The sequence below is a fragment of the Nansenia antarctica genome (genome assembly GCF_963989245.1).
Source record: "Nansenia antarctica genome assembly, chromosome: 15".
Taxonomy (NCBI): Eukaryota; Metazoa; Chordata; class Actinopteri; order Argentiniformes; family Microstomatidae; genus Nansenia; species Nansenia antarctica.
This window is the reverse complement of record NC_137685.1, coordinates 6,802,096-6,815,398: the sequence shown is the minus strand read 5'-3', so window position 1 is coordinate 6,815,398 and position 13,303 is coordinate 6,802,096. Positions and strand designations below refer to the sequence as shown.

Here is a 13,303-nt window from a genome sequence, read left to right as displayed (position 1 = left end):
ATACTACTGTGATCTTTTTTAAATAATCCTGCCTCTTGAAGAGCTTTTACTTCCTCATCCTCCTTCCCTGGGCCTTTTAAGGCTCGTACCACTACGTGCTTTTACACAAGGGGAGGCTGGTGGAGGTAGAAATCTGAGGGCAGGATAATGTTCCTTATTTCCATTCGTTACAATGATTCTGTCCTCCGGTTTTCTACCTCCATCAGCCTCCCCTGCTAGATGATCTACCATGGTACCTTCCGGAGACTGTTTTTACAACGATAGATAAGAGACACTTAAGTGTGAAATCAAACTGATGAAATCTTTTAAGAGAAATCATTTGCGTGAATGTATTTCAAGAGGATTGAAGTTTGTTTGTTCCGAAGTCATGTATTGAACCCTGTTGGTAGACGATACTACTCCAGTTGTTGTTTTTTAAATCGGTTGTTTAGTTTCAGTGTTTGTTTGTTTTTGGTTTGTTCTTTTTTAGAACCACTACATGCTTTTACACAGGGGAGGCTGGTGGAGGGAGAAATCTGAGGGCAGGATAATGTTCCTTATTTCATTCGTTACAATGATTCTGTCCTCCAATTTTCTACCTCCATCAGCCTCCCCTGCTAGATGATCTACCATGGTACCTTCCAGAGACTGTTTTTACAACGATAGATAAGAGACACTAAGTGTGAAATCAAACTGATGAAATCTTTTAAGAGAAATCGTTTACGTAAATGTATTTCGAGAGGATGGAAGTTTGTTTGTTCCGAAGTCATGTATTGAACCCTGTTGGTGGACGATACTACTGTTTTGTAAAAATTGGTTTTAGTTTTAATTGTTTAGTTTCAGTGTTTGTTTGTTTTCGGTTTGTTCTTTTTTTACTACTGTAGTTGTTTGGAGAGAATGTTTTTAAATGCGTTCTGATTGTTTGATGATGGGACACCACCTGAGAACGCCTCACTGTGAAGAGCTGACGTGCTCAACTATGAGTGCCTTATAAAAGCCGCTTTTATTTCCAAATACATTGTTTTTGAAAATGACTTGTGATATCCTACCACCATAGAAAACCCACAAATGTCTCAGCAGAGTTTGTTATTACAGGTTATGTACTTTAGTAAAGCAGACAAAGAAGAAGGATTCAAGGCATTTAATTTAATTTACAGCCAGTGACACTGAAGGGTTAATCAGTCATCCACTCACACACAGAGCTGAGAGATGGGCAAGACAGTATAAACTCTGACATTTTCATTATCAACTCGTTATGGTGCAGAAAACCTTCCACACCCAAATATAATGATCATATAAGTGTCCATTGCATTGAGAGGATTAAAGAGACATCTCCATCGAGACTAGGAATGAGCATTTCCATAAGTCATGGTCCAGCTCAGTCCTTGATGGTCTCCACGTCCGTCTGTTGTTCCGCTGCTGTCTGCAGGGCTGTCTGGTTGTTCATGTAGCGGTAGCCCCTCATGACGCACATGAACCCTCCGTAGACGGTCAGCAGCATCATCGACCCCGAAAATGCTCGATACGACACGTCCGCGACGCGCTTTCCAAACAATATCATGTTGAGAAACCTGACGGAACAAACCACGTACATTTACATTTTTGGCATTTAGCAGGTCTACGCCTTATTCCAAAGCGACTTACAATCAATACATTTGACTAAGCAAGTGAGTCATCAATCCACCAGTCTTAGCAGGAAGAGTAATCTAGCTCAGGCCAGGGGCCATAGGCTAGGTGCACGATCTCTACTACTTCCTGAAAGGCACCTTGCATGAACATATCCTGTCTCACTCTATTGGTTTAATTGATTAATCAGCTGTGCACTGTGTGTTCCAACAGTTTACCGCACAGCTGATTAATCAATTAAACCAATAGAGTGAGACAGGATATGTTCATGCAAGGTGCCTTTCAGGAGGTAGTGGAGATCGTGCACCTAGCCTATTGGCAGTCTCAGTGATGGAAGGAAAACGTTTTTGTTTGTTTTTCCAAACACCAAACACAGTAATGCTCCTCAAAGCTGCACCGACAATACATCACATCCGCTGCAGTCATTCTCATCTCGTCTTCATTTATACACTTAGAAACAAATTGACACGAATACTCTGTATACTTTATGTGTATCTACAGGTGCAACTCAAAAAATTAGAATATCGTGCAAAAGGTTCATTTATTTCAGTAATTCAACTTAAAGGGTTAAACTTAGATATTATATAGACTCATCATGACATGCAAAGCGAGATATTTAAAGCCTTTATTTGTTATACATTTGATGATTATGGCTTACATCTTATGAAAACCCCAAATTAAATATCTCAGAAATGTTTAATATTACATGAAATCAATAAGAAAAGGATTTTAAATACAGAAATGTCAGCCCTCTGAAAAGTATAATCATGCATATGTACAATGCAATGAGTCGATATAATATTTAAGTTTAACCCTTTAAGTTGAATTACTGAAATGAATGGACTTTTGCACGATATTCTAATTTTTTGAGTTGCACCTGTATACTTGTATCTACGCTGCACCAAGAACATTGGATTGTCTTACGTTGATAGAGTGGCCAAAGCTGCTAGCTAGCTACCAGACAGACTTAGAGAGATGCGATCTGCTCGCAGATAAGAAGACAGCAAGCTCAGAGTCCTTATATTTGATCATGTTGTGGTTTTGAATGGTCTTCGCTTACCTGTCTGTCTTGTAAAGGGGAGAATGACAATCTCAATGTCAATGTCAACACACGTCTGCTACCTGCATCTGCTTTCGTAACGGAAGTACGGGGTGCATCGAGGGACACTTTCCCCTCATGTTCTCGGTCAGATGAGTGACGTGAGAAGGAGCCAATCAGAAGGAGTGATCTCTCCACACCACCAATCAGAAGAAGGAGTGATCTCTCCACACCTCGACCAGAGGCACCTGGGTAATGTTTGTTTCCTAGTCGGACTTATTTTGATGTGGGACACAGCCATGGCAGCATGCGGAGGGGAGACAGAGAATAAAAAGGTTTTGGATGATACCTGGACTGATCCAGGCGCTGCTCCCTATGGGAACTTTATGAATTATTACACGTTCAACCCCCCGGAGAACCGCCTGGGTCTGATCCCGGCCAGCCTGCTGCAGGACCTGGGCTACGGGGATGGCAGAGTACTGATGCTGGACGTGGGCTGCAACTCTGGGGTGAGTCGTGACGTTAGAATTATAAGGTTCTATCTCCATTTTTGTAAAAAAAAAAAAAAAAAAAAAATCTGATCCATTAGGTGTTGTTTAATGCCTGTGTGGTGTTATTTTTTTAAATGTTGACATTTTTTAGTTAGTAATTAATAAAATACAAAGGTTCCATCTCACAAAACATAATGGAATGTAAAAACATTGACGCTCAATATCTCTGAACTGCCCTAAATGGAGATAGCCTAGAACCATATAATTCTAAGTGCAAATATAACATCCAAGAGAAACATAATGAATAAAAAGAAATGTTATTGCTGTGTAAAGTATGATGATGTAAATAATTGAAGTGAAGTGTTTGTGTAATGAAGGCACCCTTGATAAAGAGACATTGGTCTCAAAGGGATTCCCCATAAGCATATCTTTTTACAAAAATCAATAAAGTTGATAAGGTAAAACATTAAATAGGCCTATTGTCTTTGTACTGTTTTCAATTGAAAATATGGCAAAAAAGGATCACATTCTGTTTTATTTAAGTTTTACACAACGTCCCAACTTTTTGGGAATTGGGGTTGTAGTGTAGATGATCTGTCTGTATGTTATTAATATGTAGGTGATAGGTATGTTATTAATATCTAGGTGATAGGTATGTTATTAACCTGTACTTTCAATGCAATATTAGCAGTCTACTATTTTAGTTTCCCCAAATAAAATCAATCAATCAATCAATCAATCAATGTCTTGTCTTTCTCTCTTGACAGGACATGAGTATTGCGTTATACCGACATCTTCAGCAGCAACCCCAGTCTGGGCAGACAAAGCCAGATGTGGACCTCCACCTCTTAGGGTTCGACCTGGACGAGGACCTCATCGCCCGGGCTCAGCAGAGCAACCCTCTCCCCCAGAACATCTCCTTCATCCCCCTGGACATCACCCAGGACTCCTCCTCCACCCTGGACCTATCCACCCCCAGCCCCCAGGACTCCTCCTCCACCCAGCCCTCCAGCCCCCTGCAGCTCTACCTGAGAGGGCACGGCTGTCCCCGCTTCCACCTGAGCCTGTGTCTGGCCGTCACCATGTGGGTCCACCTGACCCACGGCGACGCGGCCCTCCTGTCCCTCCTCTCTCGCCTGGCGTCCCTCAGCCAGCACCTGCTCCTGGAGGCGCAGCCCTGGAAGTGCTACCGCTCGGCCGCGCGGAGGCTGAGGAAGCTGGGCCGGTCCGACTTCGACCACTTCAAGGTTCTGCAGATCCGAGGGGACGTCGTGAAGCACGCCAGGGAACACCTGGAGCAGCGCTGCGACATGGAGCTGGTGCAGAGCTTCGGCAGCACGTCGTGGGACCGCCAGCTCCTGCTCTTCAGGAGACGATGAGATTCTTCTTCGGCGTATGGGTTGTTGTCTTCCTCTCCACTCCACCAGGCTCGGGGCCGAGGGGCTACCCTTTTACCACCCCGAGACCTGGTTGAGGGGCTCACCCGGGCTATATTTCTGGACACCCCTCCAGAAGCCACGTCATAGTGATGAGATGATAGACAGTCAGGCTTTTATTCCCGGAACAGCCTTGGGAGTTTACCTGGATTAGAGTTGGACAGCCTTGGGAGTTTTCTACCGGAGAGCTTTAGTGTCTGACTGATAATAATATCTTGCATCATGTGTCCACTGTCCATGTACCACAGTGGAGGCTATTGGAGGTAGAAATCGGAGGACGGGCACCTCGCTGTGAGGGTGGTCCAGCCTCTGTGGAGCTGCTATGTGTTGTAATTTGAACACCAGGTGGCGATAAAGTTGTCTTTATTACAGTTGTATAATAATGCCATGATACTTAGATTCAGTTTATACACTAGGAACGCATCATTTCATTGACAATTTTTTATTCTTCTGATTGAATATGTCTTGAATGAAGCTTATCATATAAGAAATAACGATTACCATTCAGAAGCCTATAATGAATCTCTCTGGAGATGAATGACATACTGTCGTTGTCCAACACATAAGCCTCGTCTCTCTTCATCAACGATCTTCACTAAATAAACAAACAAAAACATGATCTCAACTATCTCAGCGTGGCCTGGTTTTATTCTGGCTGGTAAACTGGATGACTGGACCCAGGTGAACAAGGCTGTCTTTGAGCCGTTAGTGTTTGTCTGCTTGTCTATGACAAAGCCAAAGTTTGTGGCCAGTGTCCCATTTCCTATCTGTATGAGGGCCATTGTTTGTGAGGCTGTCATATCTCTTCATGTTACAAAAGTTCAAAACTAACTTCAAGCTGGTCATAGACGACCTTCCCCCTAACTTCAACTTCAACTCTAACCCTGACTCTATCCCTAATCCTAACCCCTAACCCCTTACCCTTACCCTAACCTTGCAACATTTCATATCAAATGATTGAGTCTTACATAAGGAAAGATAAAGTCATGTTTATTTAATTGACACTGAAACAACAGGTCCATACACCAGGAGATGAAAGGCAATTAATACAATTTGATTGTCTATGGTCAGTAGAAATGTAAGAAACATGGAACATGTCTGAACGTTCAGTGTCCTCTTCCCTGTCAGGACTCCCTGGGAAACAGAACAGAACATATTGAGTTACTCTGGGCTCCATATACCAGACACACATCTTAGTTGTACTATTGAATGACTCATTGTAAAGAAAGACTGGACTGATGTATTCGATATGGTTTTATTTTGATAGAGTTACCTGTAGTTTGTGTTTGTTTGTGTGTGTCTGTGTGTGTGTGTGTGTGTTTTGTGTGTGTGTCTGTTACCTCTGCTTATCTCCACCCAGAATGCACAGCTGGTCTGGCCAAGTGATAGGGTTTTCACACCGGTAGTACCGAAACCTCCGAACGTTGCCCCTGTCTGGCGAACGAGCCCGCGTTCATACCAGTGTATCGTTCGCCAGACAGCGCCAACGTTCAGAGGTTTCGGTACGCGAACGCGAACCGGCGTTCGGAACTGCCGGTGTGTAAGCCCTATGAGATGACTACCCTGTCTCCTGATTTGGCTGTCTGTGAGATGGCTAACCTGTCTACTGATTGGCTGCATCAAACATCTTCTTCCTGCCCTCCATCCCAGACATGGCCTCCACGTTCTTCCTCCAGTCGATCACCTCAGCAGTGTTCTCCTGCAGAACACAATACAGCAGGGTTGGTGAATGGTGTGACACCACCACTGGGGTGTGGGGCTAACAGGCTTTAGATGACGGGCGGTATATGACGGTATATTTTTCAGGGTTAGTAGTATTGGGGGTCAGGGTGATTAAACCCACCTTCTCTGTGTCCTCCTTCTTGACGGATTTGAGGTTGGCCCTGAGGTCCATGGACACGTTGTGTTTGGAGCCCAGCAGGGAGCGCAGGATGGCGTCGGCAGAGACCCTCACCCTCCTCAGGTTGGGCCGCTTGAACTTCCCCCTGAGGTCCAGAACCTTTATGTTCAGGTCCTTGATCTGGGGACCATCATCATCATCATCATCATATTATTATTATTATTATTCATATATATTGAAGCGGTTGGTGTTATTATTACAGGGTCAGAAATGTAAACACTAGGGGGCGTCACGGTACTGATCTGGCCTGGTTCCGGTACCTCTCTGGTGTTGTGCAGGGTTTTGGCCTGGATGTCGTAGCGCTGTTCGTCCGCCGCCTCCATCTGGACCTGCAGCGCCCGGCACAAGTCCTGAAAAGGAAGGGAGACGTGTCCGTGTTGCTTGACTGAGGAGGAGTATATAGTGTGTGTGTGTGTGTGTGTGTGTGTGTGTGTGTGAGGTGTATAATTCAATTCAAGTTTGATTCAGGTGAATAGGTGTACTGAGGACAGTCCCAGTAGAAAGCATTAGGGACCCGGGTTAGGTTAGAGTTAGGATTAGGGGTCAGGTGACCTCTGACCTGTAACTCCGCTTGAGACATGGAGCTGGTCTGCAGCGCGGGGGCTCTCTCCTCCAGGTAGCGCTCCTTCTCCTCTTCCTTCTCCGCCTCCTCTTGCTCTAGCGCCTCCGTTGCCATGGTCATCATCAGGCTCTGAAACCACATGACCAGCAGCATCGACATAAACATCACCTGGTTGACATGGAGGCATTTTGCATCAGATCTGGCTTCACTAGTAGTTGAAATCCTTTATAATATTTGAGTTGAGCCTGCTTTGAGAACCATGTGGGAGGGGTTAGCACTTCTGGGACTATTCCATTGGTTCAATTGCATTGGGGTAGATCTTACTCTGGCTGCTGTTATTAAAGGTATATAGTTGTTATAAGAGTGTTATTAGGCTGTTATCATAGGTATAGCCAGGGAGTGTGAGTGTGTGTGTGTGTGTATACAGGTGTGTGTGTGTGTGTGTGTGTGTGTGTGTGGGGCGGGGATAGTGTTAGGTGGGTATGAGTGTGTATAGCCGAGGGGAAGTGTTAGGTGTGTGTGTGTGTGTGTGTGTGTGTGTATAGCTGGGGGGGGATAGTGTTAGGTGTGTGTGTGTGTATATAGGTGGGGGGGGGAAGTGTTAGGTGTGTGTGTGTGTGTGTATAGGAGGGGGGGGGGGGTAGTGTTAGGTGTGTGTGTGTGTGTGTGTGTGTGTGTGTGTGTGTATATATAGGTGGGGGGGGGTAGTGTTAGGTGTGCGGGTGTGTATAGCCAAGGGGAAGTGTTAGGTGTGTGTGTGTGTGTGTGTGTGTGTGTGTGTGTGTATAGCCGGGGGCAGTGTTAGGTGTGTGTGTGTGTGTGTGTGTGTGTGTGTGTGTGTGTGTGTGTGTGTGTGTGTGTGTGTGTAGTCGGGGAGTAGAGTGGCTTGGAATCACCTTTAGCATGAGCTTCCTCGAGGCTGAGATCTTGGACTTTCTCTGGGAACAGATTAAACAGTTTGTTATATTAACCTTTTAATTCTTATAAGGTTATTTTTCTTTAGTCATATGTTTTTAATTTAGTAAAAAAAAAGTCTGAAATCTTACCTCTGGCCTGTAAAGAACAAGATAACAGATTAACATACAGTAACTCATAATTTAGTATAACAAATATCACACAATTTAAGTCTTAACTGACTTAATATCTTTCCATTAAGTCCCCAAAAACTTGTTCAGGCCAACGGTCATTGTTGGTGCTTTTAAAGATGAATTGCTGCTCATATGGAGGTCTTACTTACACGTGTTCAGGCATCTTGGCACTTTAGATTCCACCCTAGAAGAAACAAATACAACCTTTTTGTAAGTGTTGAACTATTTCTGCCTAAAAGCCTGTTAGGATGTTGATTATGGTTCCCATTTTATACTTTTGTATTGGGTGTTGGGTCTGGCTTGATGGTTTTGGGTCGAGGATGTTGGGTCTAGGGTGTTAGGTGTTGGGTCTGGGGTGTTGGGTGTTGGGTCTGGGATGTTGGGACCGTCTGGGATGTTGGGTGTTGGGTCTGGGATGATGGGGGTTGGGTCTGGAATGTTGGGTCTAGGGTGTTGGGTCTGGGGTGTTGGGTCTGGGGTGTTGGGTCTACGGTGTTGGGTCTACGGTGTTGGGTCTGGGGTGTTGGGTCTAGGGTGTTGGGTCTGGGGTGTTGGGTCTAGGGTGTTGGGTGTTGGGTCTGGGATGTTGGGTGCTGGGTCTGGGATGTTGGGTCTGGGATGTTGGGTCTAGGGTGTTGGGTCTGGGGTGTTGGGTCTGGGATGTTGGGTCTGGGGTGTTGGGTCTGGGGTGTTGGGTCTGGGATGTTGGGTCTGGGGTGTTGGGTCTGGGGTGTTGGGTCTGGGGTGTTGGGTCTGGGGTGTTGGGTCTGGGGTGTTGGGTCTGGGATGTTGGGTCTGGGGTGTTGGGTCTGGGGTGTTGGGTCTGGGGTGTTGGGTCTGGAATGTTAGGTCTGGGGTGTTGGGTCTGTTGGGTGTTGGGTCTGTTGGGTGTTGGGTCTGGGGTGTTGGGTCTGGGGTGTTGGGTCTGTTGGGTGTTGGGTCTGTTGGGTGTTGGGTCTGGGGTGTTGGGTCTGGGGTGTTGGGTCTAGGGTGTTGGGTCTGTTGGGTGTTGGGTCTGTTGGGTGTTGGGTCTGTTGGGTGTTGGGTCTGGGGTGTTGGGTCTGGGGTGTTGGGTCTGTTGGGTGTTGGGTCTGTTGGGTGTTGGGTCTGGGGTGTTGGGTCTGGGGTGTTGGGTCTGGGGTGTTGGGTGCTGGGTCTGGGATGTTCCTGTGGAAAGCGCTCAGATAAAGCAGGTGATGGCAGACAGGACATCAGCATGGCAACTATTCCAGACAGATAACAAATACAGAAATAGCCCACGAGTCACATGGTGCTTTTACAACAACAGATTTCATCTGAAGGAATGTCTTGAGATTCAGTTGAACAAAAACAGGAAGAAATACAGTTTTAATTATGAAAAATATCAGAAAACATAACCTCAAGCCCATTTACATGAATATAATAAGTTAGAATGCCATTAGGAATCATTAGATTATTTAGGAAACGGAATTTAGTCAAATCAATTTTAAAAATACTGTACATTAAGTTAAATATCCACAGGTGATTTGTATAAGATTTGTGTTATATTGTATAATTGTGTAAGTTAGATTTGAATTTATTCTTTCTACTGTACAGTACAATTGAAGTCAGTTGATTTTGCAACTACAGTATCTAACGGAAGTAGTTACACTTAATACTCGTAAAAACGGAGTTATAACTAATACATTTAAAACTCTTTTATATTCTCTCCTGCAACAGAAACACCAAAACACTTTTACAAAGTTAAAATTAAAACAATTGAGAAAAGAGAAGAGCAGCAGCCTCTTACCTCTGATGAGTCTCAGCCTCCACTCTCCTGCTGTCTGTCCCTGGGGCTTATATACACACACACACACACACACACACACACACACATATACGTACACCCGCCCCCACACACACACATTTATATGCACACACACACACCTCCCTACTGCCCAGCCTCCAGCCTCCATTCTGCCCAGCCTCCACACAGCCTAGCCTCTCCTGGTGGGTTAGGGCTAGGGCTAGGGTTAGGGTTTGAGTAGTTAGGGTTGGGATTGGGGTAGTTAGGGTTAGGGTAATTAGACAACGCAAAGCCAGACAGATGACAGGAATGCAATATCCACCATCTCGTGTGTGTGTGTGTGTGTGTGTGTGTGTGTGTGTGTGTGTGTGTGTTAGAGATTCAGCTCTATCTGGTGTCTATTCTTAGCCCTGCTAGGTTCAGACCAGATAGTGTTATCAACACACACACTCACCAGATAGAACACACACATTCACCAGATTGAACATGCTAACGTATATGTATTGATCCACAGTGTATTCCTGTTTATATATACATACATACAAACATACATACATACATGCAGTTAGGCCATATTTGGACAGTGACACAATTTCCAGCATTTTGGCTCTGTACACCACCACAATGGATCTGAAATGAAACAATCGAAATGCAATTGAAGTGCAGACGTTCATCTTTAATTCAAGGGGTTTGTAAACCTTTTTTATACACAGTCTCAATTGTAATTGAACATAACCATAAATAAAATGTTACATAAAAAATTAAGATGTTTAATATTTTGCAGGGTATGACTGCCTGAAATCTGGAACCCATGGACATCACCAAATCGTGATGTTAGAATTATGAGGTTCTATCTCCATTTTTGTCAAAATTGAGTTTTTTACAATAAACAAAAAGATAATTCAATAAATCCTATTTTAATGTATTTCGATTCCAGGCTCTGGCACAACAAAAGGTGAACATTTAGAAAGGGGCTGTAGACCACTGCACACTGGTATTTGTGAGTCCTGAATGCGGGAACCGGTATAATAGCAAACTTTTGCCTCGTAGCCTCTTAGGCTATTTCATATGTGTTAATAAAGGCACATGTGAACCATAGCTCCTCCCTCCTGCGGTGCGTCTGAGATATAAACCTTGCGCATTCGGCTTCGCTCCTGTTGTGCGTATCGGTGCCAACCATCTCTAAACTTCACCAGGCAGCTTTCATGCAGCCACGGGTTCATTAATCTACTTTTTTTGAAGGGTCTACTATTCAAAACTACTTAGTCATCAGTGTTTATACACTGACAACGATCAACTCACTTTTGAATTGTGCACACAGCTTCCATGGCATGGCCAGGTTATGAGGTTTGCGTACCTTCTCTTAGTACGTTGTATTTACTCGTGGACACGTCGGGCTTGAATCATCCGTCTGTTTTCTTAAACGATCTGTGCATAACTGAGCATTTGTTTCACGGACTATGGCTTGGTTCAGTCCAAACATTACTAATACAACTTTGGAGACCGAAATGATCGAGGGTCTGGCACGGGATGAGCACTTGGCTCGAGTTGAAATAGCTCTTTTGAGTGTTATATTCCTCAGTGCTGTGATGCTCAACGTGGGACTGTTACTGGTGCTCTGGAGGCGGAGGAAACAGCTGTCCAGGATGCGCGTCTTTGTTTTCCACCTCTGCCTGGCAGACTTGGTGGTCGCCTTTTTCCAAGTGTGTCCTCAGCTGATGTGGGATATAACGGACAGATTCATCGGTCCTGACATCATGTGCCGCCTGGTGAAATACATGCAGGTCGTTGGCATGTTTGCGTCCACGTACATGATCGTAGTGATGACCGTTGACCGCTACCAAGCCATTTGCAACCCGATGGTCACTTTCCAAAGACGCAGGGCGCGCTGGAACGTCCCCGTGTGTGTTGCGTGGTCCCTGTCCCTGGTGGGCGGTCTCCCTCAAGTGTTCGTCTTCTCCCGGGTCCAAGTCGCGCCGGGTGTCCACGACTGCTGGGCGGACTTTATCAAACCGTGGGGACTGAAAGCTTACGTGACCTGGACAACTATGGTGATCTTTGTCTTGCCCATCGTGACTGTTATCGTGTGCCAGGTGCGCATTTGTCGCGCTGTTCAAATAAACCTCCGAATGAAACAATCAAACAGGGAAACTGTTACCAAACCATTGCCCGGCGGCTCCTCCAGGGCGAGTAGCGTAGCCGTTGTGTCCAAAGCCAGGATCAAGACCGTGAAGATGACCGTGGTCATTGTTCTCGCCTACATCGTCTGTTGGTCACCTTTCTTCACTGTCCAGCTGTGGTCCGTCTGGGACCCAAAAGCACCCACTGAAAGTAAGAGTCACCATCATCATCATCATCATCATCATCATCATCATCATCATCATCATCATTGTTTATTTGTTCTGCATGCACAGTTAAAAAGAAGAAGAAAAGTGTATGATCATTCACATGCATGGTCTCTTTATCATTCCAAGAAAATAAATAAACATCCCTTGATGATCCCAATCATAGCACACTAACTTTCACACTTTCATTCTCTAAATTACAACTTCCATTGTCTCAATACTTCACATGAACAGATGGTTGATATTATAATATGACTATAACTATGTGATGTACTTTTATATTGATTTCAGCTGCGGTGTTTACCATCATGATGCTGTTGGCAAGTCTAAACAGCTGTGCAAACCCCTGCATCTACCTGCTCTTTAGTGGAAAGCTTCCTAAAAGACTAGTGGCGTTGGTGTGCATCGGCCAGGCTGACATGGAGGAATCCATACATGAGGATGCAACTGTCAGCTCCTTGTACATAAGCTTCAAGAACCTGTCTGACTCCAGATGAAACAAGCTGCCCAGTGGTTGATATCCAGGACAGTGTTTCTTTTACCTTTCGTGACGTTAGAATTATAAGGTTCTATCTCCATTTTTGTCAAAATTGAGTTTTTTTTTTACATAATCTGATCCATTAGGTGTTTATTAATGCCTGTGTGGTGTTATTTTTAAAATGTTTACATTTTTGAGTTAGTAATTCATAAAATACAAAGGTTCCATCTCACAAAACATAATGGAATGTAAAAACTTTGACGCTCAATATCTCTGAACTGCCCTAAACGGAGATAGAACCTTATTATTCTAAACGGAGATAGAACCTTATCATTCTAAGCTCACGCTTTACTAATGTTTCTGTACATGAATTATTGCAAATATATTCTGTACTGTACATCTGCTTTTGCCCCACTGTAGCTTACAGAAGAATGTGTCTTTGAAAATAATTGGGGTGCTGTGTACAAATTGCATATCCAAAGAGCACAATGCTATAATGGGCTTATGTACCATGCATGTGTATTTGACCATGAACACTTGTTACTGATGTTTTCATGACTAGTCATGTACAGTAGAGTTTCTTAGAGATTGTCT

General features: G+C 44.4%; 3 protein-coding genes across 3 annotated transcripts; 2 read left to right on the top strand and 1 right to left on the bottom strand.

Annotated features, from left to right (window-relative positions):
- The first annotated feature begins 2,996 nt into the window (after window positions 1-2,996).
- On the top strand, window positions 2,997-5,079 carry bcdin3d (BCDIN3 domain containing). The gene is made up of 2 exons (XM_080545523.1): window positions 2,997-3,153; window positions 3,903-5,079. The coding sequence occupies exons 1-2, from the start codon at window positions 3,031-3,033 to the stop codon at window positions 4,512-4,514; spliced, it is 735 nt and encodes a 244-aa protein (XP_080401649.1). The 5' UTR covers window positions 2,997-3,030; the 3' UTR covers window positions 4,515-5,079.
- Window positions 5,080-6,174: 1,095 nt separating this feature from the next.
- Window positions 6,175-8,284, bottom strand: LOC308170864 (troponin I, slow skeletal muscle-like; the record flags this gene model as incomplete). The annotated part of the gene is made up of 7 exons (XM_080545721.1): window positions 6,175-6,270; window positions 6,415-6,591; window positions 6,732-6,821; window positions 7,031-7,162; window positions 7,930-7,971; window positions 8,080-8,086; window positions 8,271-8,284. The coding sequence occupies 7 exons, from the start codon at window positions 8,282-8,284 to the stop codon at window positions 6,175-6,177; spliced, it is 558 nt and encodes a 185-aa protein (XP_080401847.1).
- A 3,110-nt stretch (window positions 8,285-11,394) lies between these two features.
- On the top strand, window positions 11,395-12,728 carry LOC308170863 (oxytocin receptor-like; the record flags this gene model as incomplete). The annotated part of the gene is made up of 2 exons (XM_080545720.1): window positions 11,395-12,217; window positions 12,523-12,728. 2 exons carry the CDS (start codon window positions 11,395-11,397, stop codon window positions 12,726-12,728), a joined length of 1,029 nt encoding a protein of 342 aa, XP_080401846.1.
- Between the last annotated feature and the right edge of the window lie 575 nt (window positions 12,729-13,303).